General features: G+C 34.4%; 1 protein-coding gene across 3 annotated transcripts in view; it reads left to right on the plus strand.

The window, feature by feature from the left end:
• Fancl (E3 ubiquitin-protein ligase Fancl) overlaps nt 1–20,483 on the plus strand; it is a 305,279-nt gene that overhangs the window by 151,205 nt on the left and 133,591 nt on the right. For all 3 annotated transcript variants that reach the window (XM_090399196.1, XM_090399198.1, XM_090399197.1), the window contains exon 8: nt 12,065–12,218. In XM_090399196.1, coding sequence (XP_090255322.1) covers nt 12,065–12,218 — 154 coding nt within the window. The remainder of the gene's footprint in view (nt 1–12,064; nt 12,219–20,483) is intronic.

The raw sequence follows: 20,483 nt of genomic DNA on the forward strand, positions 1-20,483 counted from the left end.
AGGCCTTAACAAAGAAACCGACTATGAACATTTTGTTGTTGTGAAAACAAAGTGTTTAGTGTGGTGGATGTGATTAAGTATGTGCTAAACAAACCAGTAGTAGAATGAGTCAGAGAATGGGTGATCTCTAAAATTTAGGTTTATTTTAGAAGGCCTTGGATCCAGTTAATTTTATAATTAGTTATCTAATTTTATCTGAAGTTTATATATTGCATTATTTTTATTATATTTTTGTATTTGGTCTTGAATCAGTGATTTTCTGGATTCTGAAAGAAAAAGTTAAGTCATTGCACCTATCGGAATTGAACCTTCGTAATAATAAACACTCGGAATTCGAAATAATCATTACAGAGATAATCTCATAACAAATGAGGATAAATAATTATCAAAACAAATGGTGCAACCAACAGGATTGATAATTATCAAAACAAATAATTCTCTTAACAAATGGCTACAGAAATTTAATTATATAATAATGAATTAAATAATCTCTCTTCTTATAACAGTGGGGTGTTGTTACAGACCTAGTAGATTGGTTGCTAGCCACAAAGAAATACATTAATAAATAAAGATGGTGGGTGCAAAATGAGTAATCATAATAGTGGACTTTAATTATCTGAATATTGATTGGATAGTATTAAAATCCCATGAGATAAATGAACTTGAATTTATTGAGCTGTTGTGAGACAGCTTCGTCGAGCAACTCGATAGAAGGAACTTGAGGTCAGAGAGTGTTAGATTTTATTATTGTGTCAGAGAGTGTTTCAGTTAAAGACATAACTAGTCTGCCTCTGGTTGGTGCAGTATTCATTGGTAAGTGGCTAAGTTCATGTATGTTCTATTCAGAAAAGGTTACATGCTGAACTACAAAGCAGTAAATTATGACCAACTGAGGAGGAGTACACAGTTCAAAGCAATGGTATTGGTTGCTGGATGAGAAGTGTTTAAAAAATACTTAGATGATGTACATCAGAATGTGTCATGAGAGTTCAAAGAATAAATAGGATAGGAGTCACATGGATGTATAATCCTGTAAAGCAAGAGATCTGTAAGAAAAGGATGATTTGGAAGGAATATCATGTGCATAAGGATGATGTTCATTATGAAAATTATAAGCAGTAGGCCAGAAGAGTCACATCTGTTGTATGAAAAGCTAAGTCTGAGTATGAAAAGAAACTGGCTCTGCAATAAACTGGATACGGGAGACAACCCAATAAGAATTCTATCAATATGCTGTAAGTAAAAGAAAGAATGAATAACAAAGAATAACTGGTATCGATTGCAGATGGTGTGAGGGTTACAGATGCAGAGGAGGTTGCTCAACTAATGAGTGCCCATTTTGCTAATAGTTATCAACCTAATGTATGCAATGTTGAGCTTACTGCTACCTCTTCACTGGATGAAGAAACTAAGTTGTATGAGGAGCAGGTATTAGAGCTATTGCGCAAACTGAATAACAATTCAGCAATAGATACTGATGGAATATCAGCATGGATGCTAAAAGAGTGATATTCCTTTCACCAGGCTATATAATTTGAGTCTCAGAACAGGAAAGATTCCACAGGAGTGGAAAGAATGTATTGTAAATCCATTGCACAAGGGTGGTGCAAAGTATGATGTATCCAACTTTCTACCAATCAGTATCTCAGAAGTGAAAATTTTGGAAAAGTTGGTTAGGGCTCACATTCAGAAATGAGTTAACAGAGAATCTCTACTTTGCAATGAACAGCATGGGTTTACTAAGGGAAGGTCATGTTTTTGCGACTTGCTCACATTCTGTAACAATGTTGCCATTGAGCTAGACAAAGGGAATGGATACACCATGATAATTTTGCTAAGGCTTTTGACATGGAAGACTGTTGCAGAAATTGGAGAATATGGATTGGATTATATTGGATTATAATGGGTAAGAGGATGGTGGTGGACAGATATCAAAAAGTGGTATGTAGGGGATGTGAGACTGCAATATTTAAGGTAACTGGTGGTGTACCACAAGGATCAGTCCTTGGTTCACTGTTATTTAATGTGTACATTAATGACATTCAGAAGGATTTGACAGGTGACATATAGCTATTTGCTGATGATCCAAAGATAGGTATGGTAATCAGGAATATGACTTATATGCAGTCCTTGCAAAATGATTTGAATAGGCTTAAATTGTGGGCATGGGAAAATGGATGCCAATTCAATGTCAGTAAATGTAAAGTCATGTACTTGGGTGTGGTTATATATGCAATCTCGTATTACATTGGTAGATTTATGCTAGAAGAAACCAATCAGGCTAGGGATCTTGGAGTGTTAGTAGATAGGAAGTTGAAATTTATGGCCCATGTAGCAAAGATTGCAAATAGAACTCAAAAGATAATTGCAATTCTGAAACCAACTTTGACATATATAGATATGATGTCATTTTGCCTCTTTATAAGGCCTTGGATAAGACCTCACTTGGACTACTGTGTGTGCAGCTCTGGTTTCCATTCTGATATACTGGAGAGAGTGCAAAGGAGAGTGTTAAAAATGATATCATTTTTAACACTGATTATAGAGAGAGAGAGAGATTGAAAATTTGTAGATTGCAGACACTAGCAAACAGGAAAAAGAGGGGTGATATGATTGAGACTTACAAACTTCTGAAAGGCTCATACACGATTTCAGTTGATGGAATTTTTTATGTTATGGAGGGTGGGGAAAGGAGAAGAGGGCATCCTTGGGAGCTGAGAATGAATGCTGCCAAGTGAGATCTTGATTTTTCTCTCATAGAGTGGGTGTGTGATTGGAATGGATTGCCATGGGATGTTGTGTGTGCAAGCAGTGTGAATGAATTCAAGAATAAGTATGATAGCAGGTGCATGTAGTATGTGGCCTCCCTCGTTGAGTCTCTGACTCCTTGGAGGTCTCTCCTAATAATGATGATGATGATAATCCTATGCATCCCTAAGGGTAAATATCAGGAATTTGATGATGATAATGAACAAATACTATTATAACAAACTACTGAAAAGTTCCAAAAAAGTAAATTATTAGGATTTAAATTATTGTAGAACTTCTAGTAATTCCTTTGAGTAGTAGTTTAAAGCATTGAATTTTCTTTAGAATATAATTGTACATATCATATTTTGTTCAGGAATTTTCAGTAGTTGGTTACAATGATGTTTGCTGGTGTGAAAGCTGTACAAATACTTTGATTCTTTTTAAAATATTTTATGTTTTTCTTTTATTCTTAGTTTTTTATACAATCAACCATTATTCCATTCACTATTCTAACTTCATTTTTTTGTTCTTGTGTCAAATCATAGACTTTTGTTTTTGACATATATAGTAAGCTTTTGAACTATCGCTCCATGTTACTGGGAGACCTTCATTTGTTACAAATAGTTGTTCCATTTGCTCTCATTAGTATGTTTGACTATTTTTCAGAATAGTATTGTGTCTATGGAACTTCACTTGGGACTTTTAGGCAGGTTTTTATAAGGGGTGAGTTTTATATACATGCAAAAGTATATAAAAAAAAAATTTTTTTTTGCATATACATGCAAAAGCTGGTGTAATGATTTGAATCCATAAATCAATTAAAGCAAAAATAACTCATTATACATACTGGAATGTAAGAATATTACAAGTGCGATTAAAATTAATAAAGAAAATTTAACAGTTATTGGAGTGTATGCCCCTGAAGAAGGAAAAGAAGAAGAAAATGATTACTTTTGCAAAGAGTTATGAGGAATATATGAAAAATTAAATAAAACAGACCATATAATTATAGCCAGAGATCTTAATGTGAATAGGAATGAAAAAAATGAACAACAATATACAAAAATTTGGAGAACCAACAGTAAACAAAAATGGAAAGCGACTCATTGATTATACAATATATAATAATTTAAAAATAATGAATACATTTTACAAGCATAAAAATATACATAAATATACATGGTGTGCAAGAGGACAAAAATCAATAATAGACTACTTTATAGCAAATGAAAAAACAGCAAACCTCTTCCTAGATGTTAAAGTTAGAAGAGGGCTAGAAATCGACATAGATCACTATTTAGTGCCGAAATAAGGTTTCCACCAAACTGGCTACAAAAAATACAAAAAAATAAACAAACTAGAGTAACAAAATCTAATTACAAAGTGAGACTAATAAATGATTCAAGTATAAGAACTTTATACCAACAGAGGATTAATAGCTACTTAGAAAAAATACACGAAAATGAAGACATTGAGAAGAATGGAATAATATAAAAGAAATTATTGCATCAGCAGCATATGAAAGTCTAGGAACACACAAAAAATCATAAAAATAAAAAATTACATATATGGGACAATGAAATAAAAAACAATAAATAAAAAGCTTGCTTTTAAAAGATGGTTAAGTAGTAAAAAACAAGAAGATGAAATTGAAAGAAAATAAAGACAATAAAGACAAGCAATAGACAAAAGAGAAACCAGAGAAAGCTGGGAAAAATTTGCATCATATCTAGAAAATGACATATACAAAATAAGACCCAATATGTACAAAATACTAAAACACATGAATGCAGATATAAAAAAAACTGCAAATATAAATTGTGAAATAGATGTAAAAAAATTCTTGGATTACTTTACGGATCTTTGGATGGATAATACTGGCATCAAAAATAATTACACCAGAAATTTACAAAATACTTTAAATGATATAATAACAATGAAAGAATTAAAGGACAACCTAAATAAAATAAAAAAAAATGGCAAATCAGCAGGAGAAGATGGGATAAACACCGAACTGTATAAATTTGCTGGGAAAAAATTTCATCAAAGATTATTAAAATTTTTAAATAAAATATATACAAATGGACAAATACCTAATAGAATGGAATGCAAGTATAGTAATACCTATATTTAAAAAAGGGGATAAAACAAAATCTGCTAACTACAGAGGTATTAGTTTATTGAATACATGCTACAAAATATACAGTGAAAAAATATTATTAGAATGTGAAAATGGATTTAGAAAAGGATGCTCTACAATGGATGCAGCTTTCTGTTTAAAACTGCTTAGAAAAAAGAAGAGAATTTAATTTAGAAACTCATCTTTTGTTTATAGATTATGAAAAACATTTGACAAAGTAAAAAGATATATACTGTTTGATATATTACAAAGAATAAATATACCTAATATTTTACTACATGCAATATTGAATATATACAAAGATAATAAAATAAAAATAAATGAAAAAATGTCTAAAAAAACAACATATAAACCAAGCAGTAAGACAGGGATGCCCTCTGTCTTCAACACTTTTCAATATTTACATTAATGAAATATTAATACAGTGGAACACCTTAAACAATTCAGGTATAGAAATTTCCAGGAATAACAAAATAAATATTATTTTGTTATTCCTATTTGTTATAAATAAATATAATTATTATTATTAGGCCATTGTTGTTTAATTTGTATATAAATGATATAGGAAATGGCTTAAAGGGAGATATTCGGTTGTTTGCTGATGATGCAAAGTTGGGTAGCGCAATAAAAAATCAAGCTGATGTTGAAAGTTTGCAGGATGATTTAAATAAGCTGGTAAAATGGGCAAAAGATAATGGATGTCAGTTCAATGTGGAAAAGTGTAAAGTCATGCATTTTGGGATTAAAAGATTACCAGCTGTGTACTACATTGATGGAAAGGTACTCCAAGAGATTGATGAGGCTAGGGACTTAGGGGTGTTGGTAGATAGGGAGATGAAGTTCAGAGGACACATTGCTAAGGTGTCCAAGATTGCACATTGGATTACTTGGTTGTTTAGAAACACACTGACATCCAGAGATAAAGAGGTTATTATTCCCCTTTATAAAGCGTTGATACTTCCACATTTGGATTACTGTGCTCAGGTCTGGTCACCTGGATTCCTTGGAGATGAGGAGGTTGTGGAGAGGGTTCAAAGAAGAGTGACCAAGTTGGTGAGTGATGTAAAAAATGCTCTCTACATTGATAGATTGAGAGCTTGTGGATTGCAGAGATTGGTTGATAGGCGAAGAAGAGGGGATATGATAGAAACATTTAAATTACTGAAAGATTTTTATAGGATTGATGCAGGGGAAATGTTTCAGCTGTGTGATAGTGATGGAAGAACAAGAGGTCATCCCTGGAAATTAAAGAAGAGTGTGGTTAACAAAGGTGTCAGGACAAGGTTTTTTGCCTGGAGGGTGGTGAATGAGTGGAATTCATTGCCTGACGTAGTTGTGAGCTCTTCGTCTGTAAATGAATTCAAGAAGAGATATGACAGATATTGTTTTGCTAGTTTGGGTCTCCCGCGATGAGTCTACTGACTCCATGGAGATACCCATAATAATAATAATAATAATAATAATAATATGCTATTATTTGCAGATGATCAAGTAATAATATCAGATAAGGAAGACAATTTACAAAGAGCAATATATAATTTAAACTTTGTAGTAGAACAGTTTGGAGTGAAAATTTCCATAGATAACTAAAACAATGGCATTTTGTGGACAAACTCCAGTTAGAAGTAAAATAGTTATTAATAATAAAATAACATAATTAATAAGAACATAATAAGATAAATACTTTCAGTTATCTTGGATCTGAAATATCATATTAAGCAGAAAAAGACATGAAATTTAAAACATTTCGTTCTAGGTGTTTATCAGAACTTTTCAGCCTTCCCCATAGTTATTCAGTTATTCATGGTGTCCAGTACAGTCATCCTATTCTTAATATTATACATTAAAATGGTGGTGGTCAACAAAAAGTCATTGTATATGAAATTAGAATTCCTAGATATCCACAGAGTCACTGCAATGTTTTTGGCTGGTATTCATCTATCATCAGGGTTCCAGGGTATGCACTCATTGATGTTTTCAGGTGTGATTGCTGTGGAAGGTCTTCCTGATATGGAGGCATCTGTTGTCTCAGGATGCCCAGTTTTAAACTTGGCCACCCATCTGACAACTGTTGGATATGCTGAGGCTTAGTCCCCTAAAGTCTGACACAAAGTTTGGTGAATCTCAGTTTCAGATTTTTGTTGCAGCACAAAAAACTTGATGACAGCCCACACTTCTGTTTCTTTGAATTTCTTTAAAACTCTGACATGTCTTCTTATACAGGGTGTTCGGGATAAATTTGACATATTTATAATTAATTATATTTTTCCGTAAGTTACATGTATTAACACACACTTCTCTTCATTTAAAAGTTTGGACCCTTCTTCATTCATATACAAGATGTCAGAAAGGATGGATAGCTGGAACCCACCTGAATCATGGAAGAGAATAACTTGTATCATGATGATTCGTGCCCGCCATCAAAATAAGGATATTACGACTGCTGCCCAATGCTCCCTGAATACAGTAAAAACAATCAGGCATGAACTAGAGACTTGCAATGGTGACTACGAGGATGTAGCAAGAAGAAAGATCCCTAGCAGACGATCTGATTGCGTTCGTACAGCAGAATTCCTCGCAAATCTGCAGGAACAGGTGTTGAAGAACCCTGGCATTGGAATTCGGGCTTTGTTCGTGGAGTTGCTAACTGTAGTCAAGCCCTGGATAACAAGGGTAGCCAATGGTAGGCCGTATGTATGGCAGCAGGATTCGGCCCCTTGCCACACCTCTGGGAAAAGTCAAAAATGGTTGTCTGAAAATTTCTACGACTTCACCAGTCCAAATGTTTGGCCTCCAAACTCCCCAGACCTTAACCCCATGGATTATTTTGTATGGGGCGCAGTTGAAAAAGACACCAATCGCACTTCCAGTAATACAAAAGCCCAGTTAATGGATAAAATTAAAACAGTTTTTGCGGCCCTTCCCAGGGAGACTGTAGCATCAGCTTGTTCGAGGTTCCGAAGCAGAATTGAAGCTGTGATCGATGCTAATGGTGGTTATTTTGAGTAAATCTTGTTGATAGTATTGTAATTAACTCTGCCTGTAATGTTTTTTTGTCAATTCATTAAATTTAATAGATACAAAGAAGATTTTCTTTTTCCTTACGAAACTGTCAAATTTATCCCGAACACCCTGTATATTATAAAAGATAAAGAAACAAATTATTACAATTTGATGAAACATGGGGGTTAAAGGGTTTTAAAATATGCTCTTTTTTGTGGTATATCAGTTGCTTTAATATCATTTTTGTTCTAGGTGTTCAGAACTTTTCATCCCCCCCCCCCTTCCCTAGTATTAGTTGCATATTGCTTGAGTTGATTCATTTAATAGAAAATGCAAGGAAATAATCTCTGGTGTTAACTAAAGAACTTTTTACAAGATTATCAAAAATTTATGTCTATAAACACATTATGGACAGAAATTCCTATTGGACAGAAATATTCATGAACAACTATTCATCTATTCATGAACAGGATCAACTGTAACTTATCGTCAGTTGCCACATTTACTAAGTTTATTAGTCTTCTTTCCCTTTCGTAAATACACCAATCTATAAAAAAAAAAAAAAAGTCTTAACTCAAAACTAACTTAACATGTTAGCCAATTTTAAAGTTTTTTTTTTTTTTTTTTTAAACAAATGGAATCTGAGATGCTCCAGTGTGTAACCACTGTCATATTTGGTGGAGTGTATCAGCATTAAAAATAAACCTATGTGATTTAGGTATTGTTTAAAAATATATGTTTGCAGAAACTTAATTTCTCTGCATTAAGTTTTCTTAGTTTCTGCAATGGAAGAATAGTTTTTTTTTTTTTTTTACATGAGGGGTGTAGAGTACAGGGCAAGTTGAATGCGTATTATGTTGTAGACAGCAGAAAGGAATCCACTGATGCTGATTAAATTGAAAGTAAAATAACTTTTTAATGTTATTTATATGTCATTAAATTAACTTTACTATTTCATGTATCATTCATGAAATAGTAAAGTTTATTAAATATTAACAACAATAAATAAAAATGTTTGAACTTTTGTCTTCTAAATGAAACTAATGCAATTAATTATATATATATATATATATATATTAATTTGTATGGCTATTTTTGTTTAGGAGTACCCCTTTTTATAATGTCATTGGCTTTTTACTAAATTTTTAGGTCATTACTGATGTTTTAAAGACAGATACATGAAGAATAATTTTGGACATACCTTTGTAGGATGTTCCTGGTTGTCTTCTTATTCAGTGGCATCTAGCATATGGCGACATACATTTGTATTACTGCTGAAGTATGACTGAAAGGTGGGGGGGGGGAATTGCAGGTGAGATATGGGAAAATTGCAGGTGAGGCAAGAGGTATGCCAGTTTTAAAACCCGGGTTTTTAAAATTGGCATTCCAGTACCATGGGAATGCCGTTTCTGATATTCTAAGCCAGTGTTTCTCAAAGTTTGGTATGTGTACCTGGTAACGGGTACGCGAAAGGTCGTTAGGGGGTACGTGGCAATTTTCGTCTATGCATAATTAAAGGAGTCATATTTTTCAACAAACAGTGCAATTAGAGATAACTGGAATAAAACGGCACTAACTAATGAATCACATCTCCTCTCCAACAGAAACTGCTATATAGACCAAGAAAACCATATGTTGCCAGTGGAACATATGGTTTTGCTTGACACCACCCCAGTCGTTAACGTGTTAAAACTAAGAAGTATATAATGAATGTGTTTCAGATATTATGGAATTCGGTTGAAGGCAATTAGCATTTCAACTCAACTTTTGAAATACTAATTTGTCTTTGGTTCGCATGATCTTTTGTTAATACTGCACCAATCATATGCAGTTCTTCACTGCTCTACGTATCTCACGTTTTGTAAATTAGTGGTAATTTTTGCTTGAAATAATGGAAAAGAAGATGACGCTATTTGGGTAGAAGACGTTGATGATGCACACAAAGAAATTGTTCTCGATGTCAAAAGTAGTGATAGCCAGTAGGAGTTTCTTGGTAAGTCGTACCATTTTCAGTTTTTTCCTTTAATTTTTTTAGCTTTAATTTGGGGAAAAAGTGCGAGTTATATTCGACTAAATACGGTATTTTTTTTAGCTTTCAAATTCTTACGTATGGATCATTGGTTGAAGATTGGATTTATAAAACCCCCAAAACAGAGCAATATAGCAAATACAAGTAGCTGTAAGCAACAAAAAAAGTTGATATTGCATCTGGATCAAATGAAATTGATAAGAGTGTGTCGTCTGACATCTCTAGAGAACCAAAATTTAAAAATAAATCATATTTTTTGTTTACATGAACATATAAATTCAAATAAAATAGATATTTAATTTTAATTAATATTTTTAATGAATTTATTAATGTTTTAATTAATTTATTTATTTAGTTTTAATTAATGAATTTATCTTTAATTAATTAATTAGGGTACTTGGTACCCTACTTAATTAATTAAAATTTAAGAAGGGGTACGTGGATATCTGAAGTTTGAGAAACACTGTTCTAAGCATATGCTTAGAATATCTAAGCTAAGCAAATGCATACTATATCGGAAACAATAGCCATAAAATGTGGCAAAAACTCAATAAATGTTCACCATCCCTATATAATCTCTGAGAGTTGGAAGCTCCTAAACTTAAAAATTAGGTCATGACTCTGGCCAATAGAAAACAATACAGATACATCCAAGAGAAAAACACCAAGCCAACATGACATACCCTCTGCTTTTCCCCTCAGCTCCAAAGATGATGCACTGTCGAAACAGCTCACACCCAGTTAGTCTGACTCCTAATCTTGTTCCACTATACTCTATCTTCTCCCTTCCTCAAAAGAATTTTCTGTTTTTCACCAAATAATTCTCATTCTACCCTTAAAAACCAGGGTTTTAAAATCGGCATACCTCTTGCCTCACCTGCAATTCTCCCACATCTCTCTCTATCTATCTATCTCCACATTTCCAACCCCCCCCCCTCCCCCTTCCTTTCAGTCATACTTCAGCAGTGATACAAATAAAAATATACAGGGTGTTCGGGATAAATTTGACATATTTATAATTAATTATATTTTTCCGTAAGTTACATGTATTAACACACACTTCTCTTCATTTAAAAGTTTGGACCCTTCTTCATTCATATACAAGATGTCAGAAAGGATGGATAGCTGGAACCCACCTGAATCATGGAAGAGAATAACTTGTATCATGATGATTCGTGCCCGCCATCAAAATAAGGATATTACGACTGCTGCCCAATGCTCCCTGAATACAGTAAAAACAATCAGGCATGAACTAGAGACTTGCAATGGTGACTACGAGGATGTAGCAAGAAGAAAGATCCCTAGCAGACGATCTGATTGCGTTCGTACAGCAGAATTCCTCGCAAATCTGCAGGAACAGGTGTTGAAGAACCCTGGCATTGGAATTCGGGCTTTGTTCGTGGAGTTGCTAACTGTAGTCAAGCCCTGGATAACAAGGGTAGCCAATGGTAGGCCGTATGTATGGCAGCAGGATTCGGCCCCTTGCCACACCTCTGGGAAAAGTCAAAAATGGTTGTCTGAAAATTTCTACGACTTCACCAGTCCAAATGTTTGGCCTCCAAACTCCCCAGACCTTAACCCCATGGATTATTTTGTATGGGGCGCAGTTGAAAAAGACACCAATCGCACTTCCAGTAATACAAAAGCCCAGTTAATGGATAAAATTAAAACAGTTTTTGCGGCCCTTCCCAGGGAGACTGTAGCATCAGCTTGTTCGAGGTTCCGAAGCAGAATTGAAGCTGTGATCGATGCTAATGGTGGTTATTTTGAGTAAATCTTGTTGATAGTATTGTAATTAACTCTGCCTGTAATGTTTTTTTGTCAATTCATTAAATTTAATAGATACAAAGAAGATTTTCTTTTTCCTTACGAAACTGTCAAATTTATCCCGAACACCCTGTAGATGCCACTGAATAACAAGACATCCAGGAACATCCTAGAAAGGTATGTCCAAAATTATTCTTCCCATATATTCTTTATGTATCTGCCTTTAAAACATCAATAATGCCCTAAAAATGAGTAAAAAGCCTATGACATAAAATGGGGTACTCCTAAACAAAAATAGCCATAAAAATGAATATTTATTTAGAGGAGTAACATGCAAATTTTTCCAGAAATAATACTTTTATTTTTTATTTTAGAGTGGTACAATTTCTGATATATACAATCACTTTTCTGCTCGAATAGCATATTTTCAATCCTTTTGGAATTATTTGGAAGAGTTTGATAACCAGACTTGGGTTTTAGAGCCTGAAAAACCATCCAGAAAAGAATGTAAAAGAAGAATAGCAGTTAGTAAGTGATTTTTTTTACAGTTTTCTTGAAGATTGTTATAATAATATTTACTGAATTTGTCTCCTCTTGTTTTGTCTTTAAGAAGTAAAATTAGATTTTTTTCAGATTCAATTGTTCTCGTCCTTGCATTCTGTACTGGCTGCACAACTGTACACATATTAATATACAAATTAAGGAGTAATTGCCCTAGTACAGAGTCTTGGGGGCACTCTACTAGTCACTCTCATTTGCCTTGAGGGTGGTGTAGCCATTTCCTTTATCTAATTCCTCTGTCACCTTATTATAGAATGTGAATAAATTACTAAGGCAAAAGATTCCTTTTACAGTGATGCTATCCCCTATAGAGTATTATGCTCCTGTCTATACATTCCAGAATTTTACCTTTAACCAGTTTTTCCAATACTTTTAACTACCACTCCAGAGATACTAATTGGTCTAATTTGCTACTTCAGTCTTACCCTTTTTCCACTCCCTTGGAACCTTGCCAGGACTGAGAATTAAACAAAAAAGGGGTTGTCAGAGCCCCTACCAGTTCTCTTGCACATTCTCATAGTAAATGAGCTGATATACAGTCCATTCCCACTATTATATTCACATTCATATTTTTCAATATGTTTAGTACCTCCAGCTCATCTACCTCACATTAGCATCTGTCACATCAGTAACTGCTGACACCTTGTTGATATATCTTGGAAGTTTATTTTCCACTTGGTTAGACTATAATAAATTTAGTTTAATCCTTTATCCAAGTGTAAGCAAACAAAGTTTGCACCTGAAGTATCTTCAGGACTGAGGCAACTCATGGTAAAGATGGACCAAGCTCTCATCACTCCTTGTCTCAGTATCTCCCGTAATGCAAAGCACATCTCCTTGCGAACATGTATAATGCTATGCATTAAGGGAAGGGCCACTACCCAGACCGGTTTCAACCTTTATTGAGGTCTCGTCAGTGGGAGCCAGACTAAGAAGTGGTGATACTAAGGCAGAAGCAATGGAGAGGTCATATTTATTTATACGAGTTGCCAAAAGGTGTACTACCTTATTATTAAATTACTCTGAATTTAGAGAAAGATCCTGGAAGTTTATTTTCCACTTGGTTAGACTATTTAATCCTTTAACTAAATAAAGGTCAAAACCGGTCTGGGTAGTGGCCCTTTCCTTAATGCATAGCATTATACATATCTGCAAGGAGATGTGCTTTGCATTATGGGAGATACTGAGACAAGGAGTGTTGAGAGCTTGGTCCACCTTTACCATGAGTTGCCTCAGTCCTGAAGATACTTCAGGCAGAAACTTTGTTTGCTTACACTTGGATAAAGTATTAAACTAAATTTATTATAGTCTAACCAAGTGGAAAATAAACTTTTGACATCTTTCTCTAAATCCAGAGTAATTTAATAATAAGGTAGTACACCTTTTGGCAACTCGTATAGGTAAATACGACCTCTCCATTGCATCTGCCTTAGTATCACCACTTCTGGGTCTGGCTCCCACTGAATGAGACCTCACTAAAGGTCAAAACTGGTCTGGGTAGTGGCCCTTTCCTTAATGCATAGCAGTACATGTCTGCAAGGAGATGTGCTTTGCATTATGGGAGATACTGAGACAAGGAGTGATGAGAGCATGGTCCACCTTTACTATGAGTTGCCTCAGTCCTGAAGTTACTTCATGCGCAAACTTTGTTTGTTTACACTTGGATAAGATTAAACTAAATTTATTATTGTTGATATATCCTTGCAAAGTGATCATTTAGTAACTCAACTATTTCTGCTTCTGTCACTTTCCTACTATAAGCATTGAGTAAAGCTTCCATAATCATTCTTTCTCTTACTTGTTACATAGTGGGGGGGAAAAAGCTCTTTTGGATTTACTTTTGCCTGCTTAGCTAATTTTGTCTATTAATCTGATTTAGACTTTCTTACCATACTAATTACCCTTTTTTGCCTGTGCTTTGTATTGCTGATGGGCATGTTGATCAGTTATTAGTTTATTTTCCTTCCACAATACTTTCTTTTTTATTGCATCTCCTGCTTTATATTGCTACTCGTCCATTGAATCCCTACTTCGTTTATCCTCCTGACCCCAGGTATGTAGTTTGATACTGCTTCTCTCCCTGACCACTTCTCATGCAATACTGATGTTCATTCCTTGTATCTTCTTATGGTATAGCACTGCTCCAAGCTGCCACCTAAGTTTGACTGAGAATTCCACACGTTGAGCAAACCCAAAACAGGATTGCATGGTCACTTTCCCCTGATTGGAGGTAGAGTTGTTATTGTAGTTAGACCTTCTGATTCTAGTACTAGATCCATCACTCTCACTCAAACCTCTGGTCCCTTCCATCGCATGCTGTTTCGGGTAATTATCTCTTAGTAATGTACAAATATCATTTTCATCTTGCCATGTATCCTTTCCTCCTTTCAGTCTATATCTCCATAGTTGAAGTCTTCCATGATAATTGCTTGGTCTGCACACATTGTGCTAATCTGCTGCTGATGTATGACATCCACATCTTCCCCTGGACCTCCATCCAAGATTTTTAGCAGCAACCAGCAACATATTTCGTCCTATTTGCCTCTATCTCACACCAGACAGCCTCAAACAAACCATCCCCTGAGATGTAAAATCCTCCTTAGCATCTAGTTTTGTTGTTGAAGTTCTGCAGCTATTATTAGTGAAACCCTTCCTCCTGCCCTATTTCCTCTATCTTCTCTGAAAATACAACATCCCTTGTATTCTATCCTTGTAACTGCATCATTCTCTGTCAATCAGATCTTGCTGATAATTTTTGGCTAAGTTGAGTTGACTAATTCCAACAACTTTTCTCCTTTATTTCTGATACTAAGTTTGACTGAGATTTGATACATCCATTTCAACACCCCCTTAGGCCCATAGTTGCTCTTGCATAATATCGTTACCCACCCATTCAGATTTGAAACTGATAAACTGCATCTGGCTGTTCACAGTCATTCCTATACTCAAACTTATTTATCTCAGTTGTGGCTATTTCCACATCATTCCTACACTTATACTCATTTATCCGAGGTGTAGCTAGATACATGATTTCATCCCCCCCCTAATATCTCTAGTTATCAAGAAGTCAGTAATAAGACCTTGCTTACCACTATGCTGCAATTTTTTTATTAAGCTCATAATATTGAGCTAAACAAATATCGAATTGTCTCGTGAATTTTCCAGAGCGCTCCATTGAGGGATCATTATCTGTGAAATAACTTCCTAACTTTCTTGCCAAGTCCAATCCTTCTGCTAATTTCTTTAAGCTGAATTCTTTAATGGATTCATCACAAATCAAATCGGCGGAACTTTCCCTGCCTTTGGTTCGAAATCATCTATTAATTGTACCAGTTTCTCCTTTAAATCTGTTTCCCCATCAATTAATTCACTAATTTCGTTTTCAACCATATCGCAAAAGTCCTCTAAGTGGGCATTACTATAAAAATAAAATTTTTACATAAAAAAGCATTACATATTGTATGTAACTGACCACAAAATAAAGTGCTCAGGTTGAGATTAATACACTTATGATTTTTAATGCACTTTCCAAGCAAAAAAAAAACGAAGACAATTTTCAATCATAAACACTTTATATGGTAAACAATTGACGTACATGTGTGCTAAAGGGTATTTCCCCTAATATAAATTCGCTACTTATAACTACATGCACGATATGGGCAGACGCAAATTTAATGAAGGTAAAATTGGATTTTTAATTTGCTGGATGAAAAATATATGATAAGATAAAGGGTTACTACAATTTGTAGATCATGTTTTTATAGAAACCAAGTTGTATAAGTACTGCGCTGAACAAGGGTTACTACAATTTGTAGACTGTGTTATATCAAAACTGCGTTGTACAAGGGTTACCTGTATATACACACACATATGATACATCAGCATTGTATGTGTGTATGTATGCACCACACATGTGCATGCACTTGATTAAGTTTTACTTTGGTTGACAATTATGTTGTCAGCCAGATATGAAAGATAAAAATGCTTAATGTAAAATTTAGATTTAAACTATATTTAATTTAGATTTACTCGAGGTTGAAGCCAGCTAAATAGAATACAGAGATCGGAGTGCAGTTTCTGCCTTAATGTTTTCACCCACCATGTTCCTGTGGTAAACCTGACTACTGGATATCCATTTGGATCTTGAAGAAACTAGGATGGTCTTGTTCCTTTCCTTTAGTGTTATATGGTGATCAGCATTCATTTCAGACAAATTATGGAGACTACAAGCGTGTTAGAAATAATTACTTTTAATTTCCCGATGTTTCGAACCTTCATATTAAACTCATCATCTGGAGTATACGCATATATGTACAGAGACAAGCTATATTGCATTTCAAACAGTATGCCAAAAAGACAATGATTTGATCAAAGATTATTCTACTGGCCTGACCTCTAGTGGAATCTAGAGGTCCATTAGTGTTCGGGAAATTAAAATAGTTATTTTTAACACGGTTGTAGTCTCCATAATTTGTCTGAAATGAAGGATGGTCTTGACAATTTTGGACTTAGCCAAAAAAATTATATTTTATTATAATAAAATATAATTTTATTATATTTTATTATAATAAAATATAATAAATGGTTATTATATTTTATATAATATAATAACTAGAGCTGCTTGTAGATTATGATGCTATAACATAATCAAATATAATGGCATCAGGAGTGTCACCTAGTTATACAAACCCCCCTTTCCCTTACACAATTTTTGTCAGAAAACAAGAACAAACAGTGAAAAGTCAGCCTACTAAACAGCATTGAAGATAAGTACAACAAAATTAAGAATCATTAACAGAAAATAAGTGTCAAAGGAGTAAGGGAAATATCATATTGACATAAGTGGTGTTACTGAAACTAAAGAAACCAAACCAGGTGGATTATTCCAAATAATAAATATTTATTTAGGTTTCATAAAATGATTTATTCAGGCACTGAGGATTAGGGAAAGGAGGAGGAAATTATACTATTTAACATCCTATATTAAAACAGGCTTCTTGAATAGGAGTCAATTTCAAGTGCTGTGGTGAGAACAAATTTCAGAATGAGAAGACAGTGAGACTTATTTGTGCCTCCATGGAAAATTATGGCAGGCAAGAAATAGAGGAATTTTTCAGGTCATTAGAGTGAGGCATCTTTTATATATATACTTGGTTCTCCTTGAGCACAGGATGGGGAAATCATTCCTGAGATGCAGAAATTTTTTGGGAAAATTCGAGCATCTGGAAAAAAGAAGAAAATGAAAGAAAGAGAAGGTGATCAACAAGCTCACCGACATTACAAGACTCAGGCAAGAAAGGTGACACCACATGCTGCAGAAGGCTGGAGATTATGAGAAGAAATTAGCCAAGTAGACAAAAGGAAATCTCAAAGTGTGTTTTTTTTTTTTTTTTTTGCTGTGTGATAAAGTAAAAGGAAGAGTGATTATGGAAGAATAAAGAATGCTGATGGTAACAAGGTGACAGAAGCAGACAAAATAGTTGAGTTACTGAGTGACCCTCTGCAATGGTCTTATCTCTCATCTAAGGATACTGCTTTGACAGGAACTGATGTGAGAACAGAAGTTGATGAATGGAAGTACTTAGGATATTGTACAATCTCATTGCAGTTATGGCCATAGTATTAGATGGGATATCAGTATTCATATTAAAGGAATGCGCAAAGGAATTGGCATTGCCTTTGATAAGGCTGTTTAACTTAGGTCTCAGTTTTGGTAAATTCCCAAGGGAGTAGAAAGGGAACAGAATTGTTCTGTTGCATAAAGAAGGCTCCAAGGAAAAACTTTTGCTACCACCATCCAACACATAGTCAAAGTGCCAACTTGATTGGCTAAGTGGGTAGCATACCCACTCTCCAACCAACACTTTATGAGTTCAAACCCCACCACGGGCATGGATTTTTGTAAATGCCTCGTGTGGACAATCTTATACAGTGGAATAGATGGATAAGAATATGGTACTCTGTGGGGATGGGAGCATGTTTTGTGAAAGGTAGGTCATGCTTTAGTATTAAAAAAAAAGGGCTAACTTTTTTATAATAAAGTAATGCTGAGTTGAATAAAGGGAATGGCTACATGATAATACTGCTGTAGTTTACAAAGGTGTTTAACAAAATATCTCATGGAACTCTGTTATGTGAACTGGAATAAATGGGAATGAATATGAAACTGGTGATATGGATAATACAAGGACAGCTAATGAACAGACCAAAGAGTAGTACATGGAGGAGCAGAATCCGGGAGAAAGCAGCTGACTAACAGTGTGCTGCAAGGTTCTGTTCTTGACCACTACTGTTTAAGTTTTAAAAGAGGTATACCGTGAGTAGACATATCGATACAAAATTAATAACGGAAAAAACTCGCGTACAAAGATTACTTAATAGTAATTTAATTATTTAATTTAATTATTTAATATTTAATTTAATATTACTATTAAATAATCTTTGTACGTGAGTTTTTTCCATTATTAATTTTGTATCACTACTGTTTAATTTGTACATAAATGATATAGGAAATGATTTGAAGGGAAATATTCAGTTATTTTCTGATTATGCAAAATTCTTTAGCATAATAGTTAATCATAGTCATATAAACTATACAGGATGATTTTAAGAGGCTGATACTGTGGGCAAAAGATAATGGATGCCAGTTTAATCTGGAAAAGTGTAAAGTTGTGCATTTTTTGGGATGAAAAGATTACAAGCTGTGTAACACATTGATAGAACTGTATACTCCAGGAAATTGATGAATCTAGAGATATTGGGGATATTTGGTAGATGGAGCATTGAAGTTCAGAAAGCGCATTGCTAAGGTACCCAAGATAGCTTATAGGATTACTTGGTTATTGAAGAGCACACTAACAGTGAGAGATAAGGAAGTTAACATTTCCCTTTGTAAAGCTTTGATATGGCTTTATCTGATGCACAGGTATAGTCACCAAATTGGAATGTCTCACAGGAAACATCCCAATGCCACTCATCAAGATGATGAGTGGCCATTGGGATGTTTCCTGTGAGAACAGATTAAGGGTTTATAGTTTTCAAAAGTTGGTTAATGGGTGGAAAAGAAGGAATATGATAGAAATGTTTAAGTTACCAAAAGGATTTTTAAAGATTGATGCAGAGAAAGTACTTCAACATTTACTCATCATTCATCCCTGGAAATTTAGTAACAGAGGGTGTGAGGACTAGATTTTTTGCTTGAAGATTAGTGAACAAGTCGCCAGAATCTGTTCTGAGGTACCCAATTGTCTGTTGTCAGTGAGTTCAAGAAGAAATATAATAGATATTGTATGGTTAGTTTGGGTCTCCCTCTTTGAGTCTTCAAACTTGACAAAAGTATCCATGGTACTATCAACATAAGAAGCCTGAATGGCAAAGAAATGGAGCTAGCTGAGGAATTAGATAAGTACCAGATCGACATAATAAGGGTGACTGAAACAAAAAAGACAAAATCTGGTGAGATCTTTCTGAGCAATAAATACAAAATGTTATATTCAGGCAATGACAATCAAGGAAAAGAAGGAGTAGCCATAGTATTCAACACAAAATACAAGGCAAATCTTCTTGAATGGCAGGCAGTCTCAAGTAGAGTAATGTGGGCAAATATGAGAATGGGGAACTGGAAAATGAGACTTATTTGTGCCTATGGTCCCACAGAAGGTTCTACTAAAGTAGAAGTGAAGGAATTTTTTGAGGCTTTAGAAAAAGCAACTGACACAATGAAAAAGGAAAATTTGGTCCTTGTTGGGGATCTAAATAGCAGAGTAGGAAATGATTGTGAGACATACAAAAATAGTTTGGAAAAATTTGGAGAAAAGAGCAAAGCTAATAATAATGCAAATATCTGTTGGATTTCTGTTCAGGTCATGGACTGGTTATTACTAACACCATGTTCCAACATAAAAATGTGCACAAATTCACATGGAGAGAAGAGGCAAGAAATAAGAAAAGTCTCATTGACTATGTTATTGTTGATAGTGATGTTTTCTCCCTGCTGCAGGACACCAGAGTGTACAGAGGATTTGAAATTGGAAGTGATCACTATTTAGTCTTGAGCAGGATAAAATTGAATTTCATATTGAAAAGAATAACATTTAAGAAAGTTTTAAAGCAAATAAAAGTTGAGCAGCTCTCAGATGTGAACTGTAGACTAAAATACACAAAGATTATTGAAGAAAAAATGAAAGAGTTTGAGAACAGGAATCAAACCTTGGAGATTCAGTGGCAAACTCT

Source organism: Typopeltis vanoorti, chromosome 10 (assembly GCF_054136105.1).
Source record: "Typopeltis vanoorti isolate ZY-2024b chromosome 10, IOZ_Tvanoo_1.0, whole genome shotgun sequence".
NCBI classification, from domain to species: Eukaryota; Metazoa; Arthropoda; class Arachnida; order Uropygi; family Thelyphonidae; genus Typopeltis; species Typopeltis vanoorti.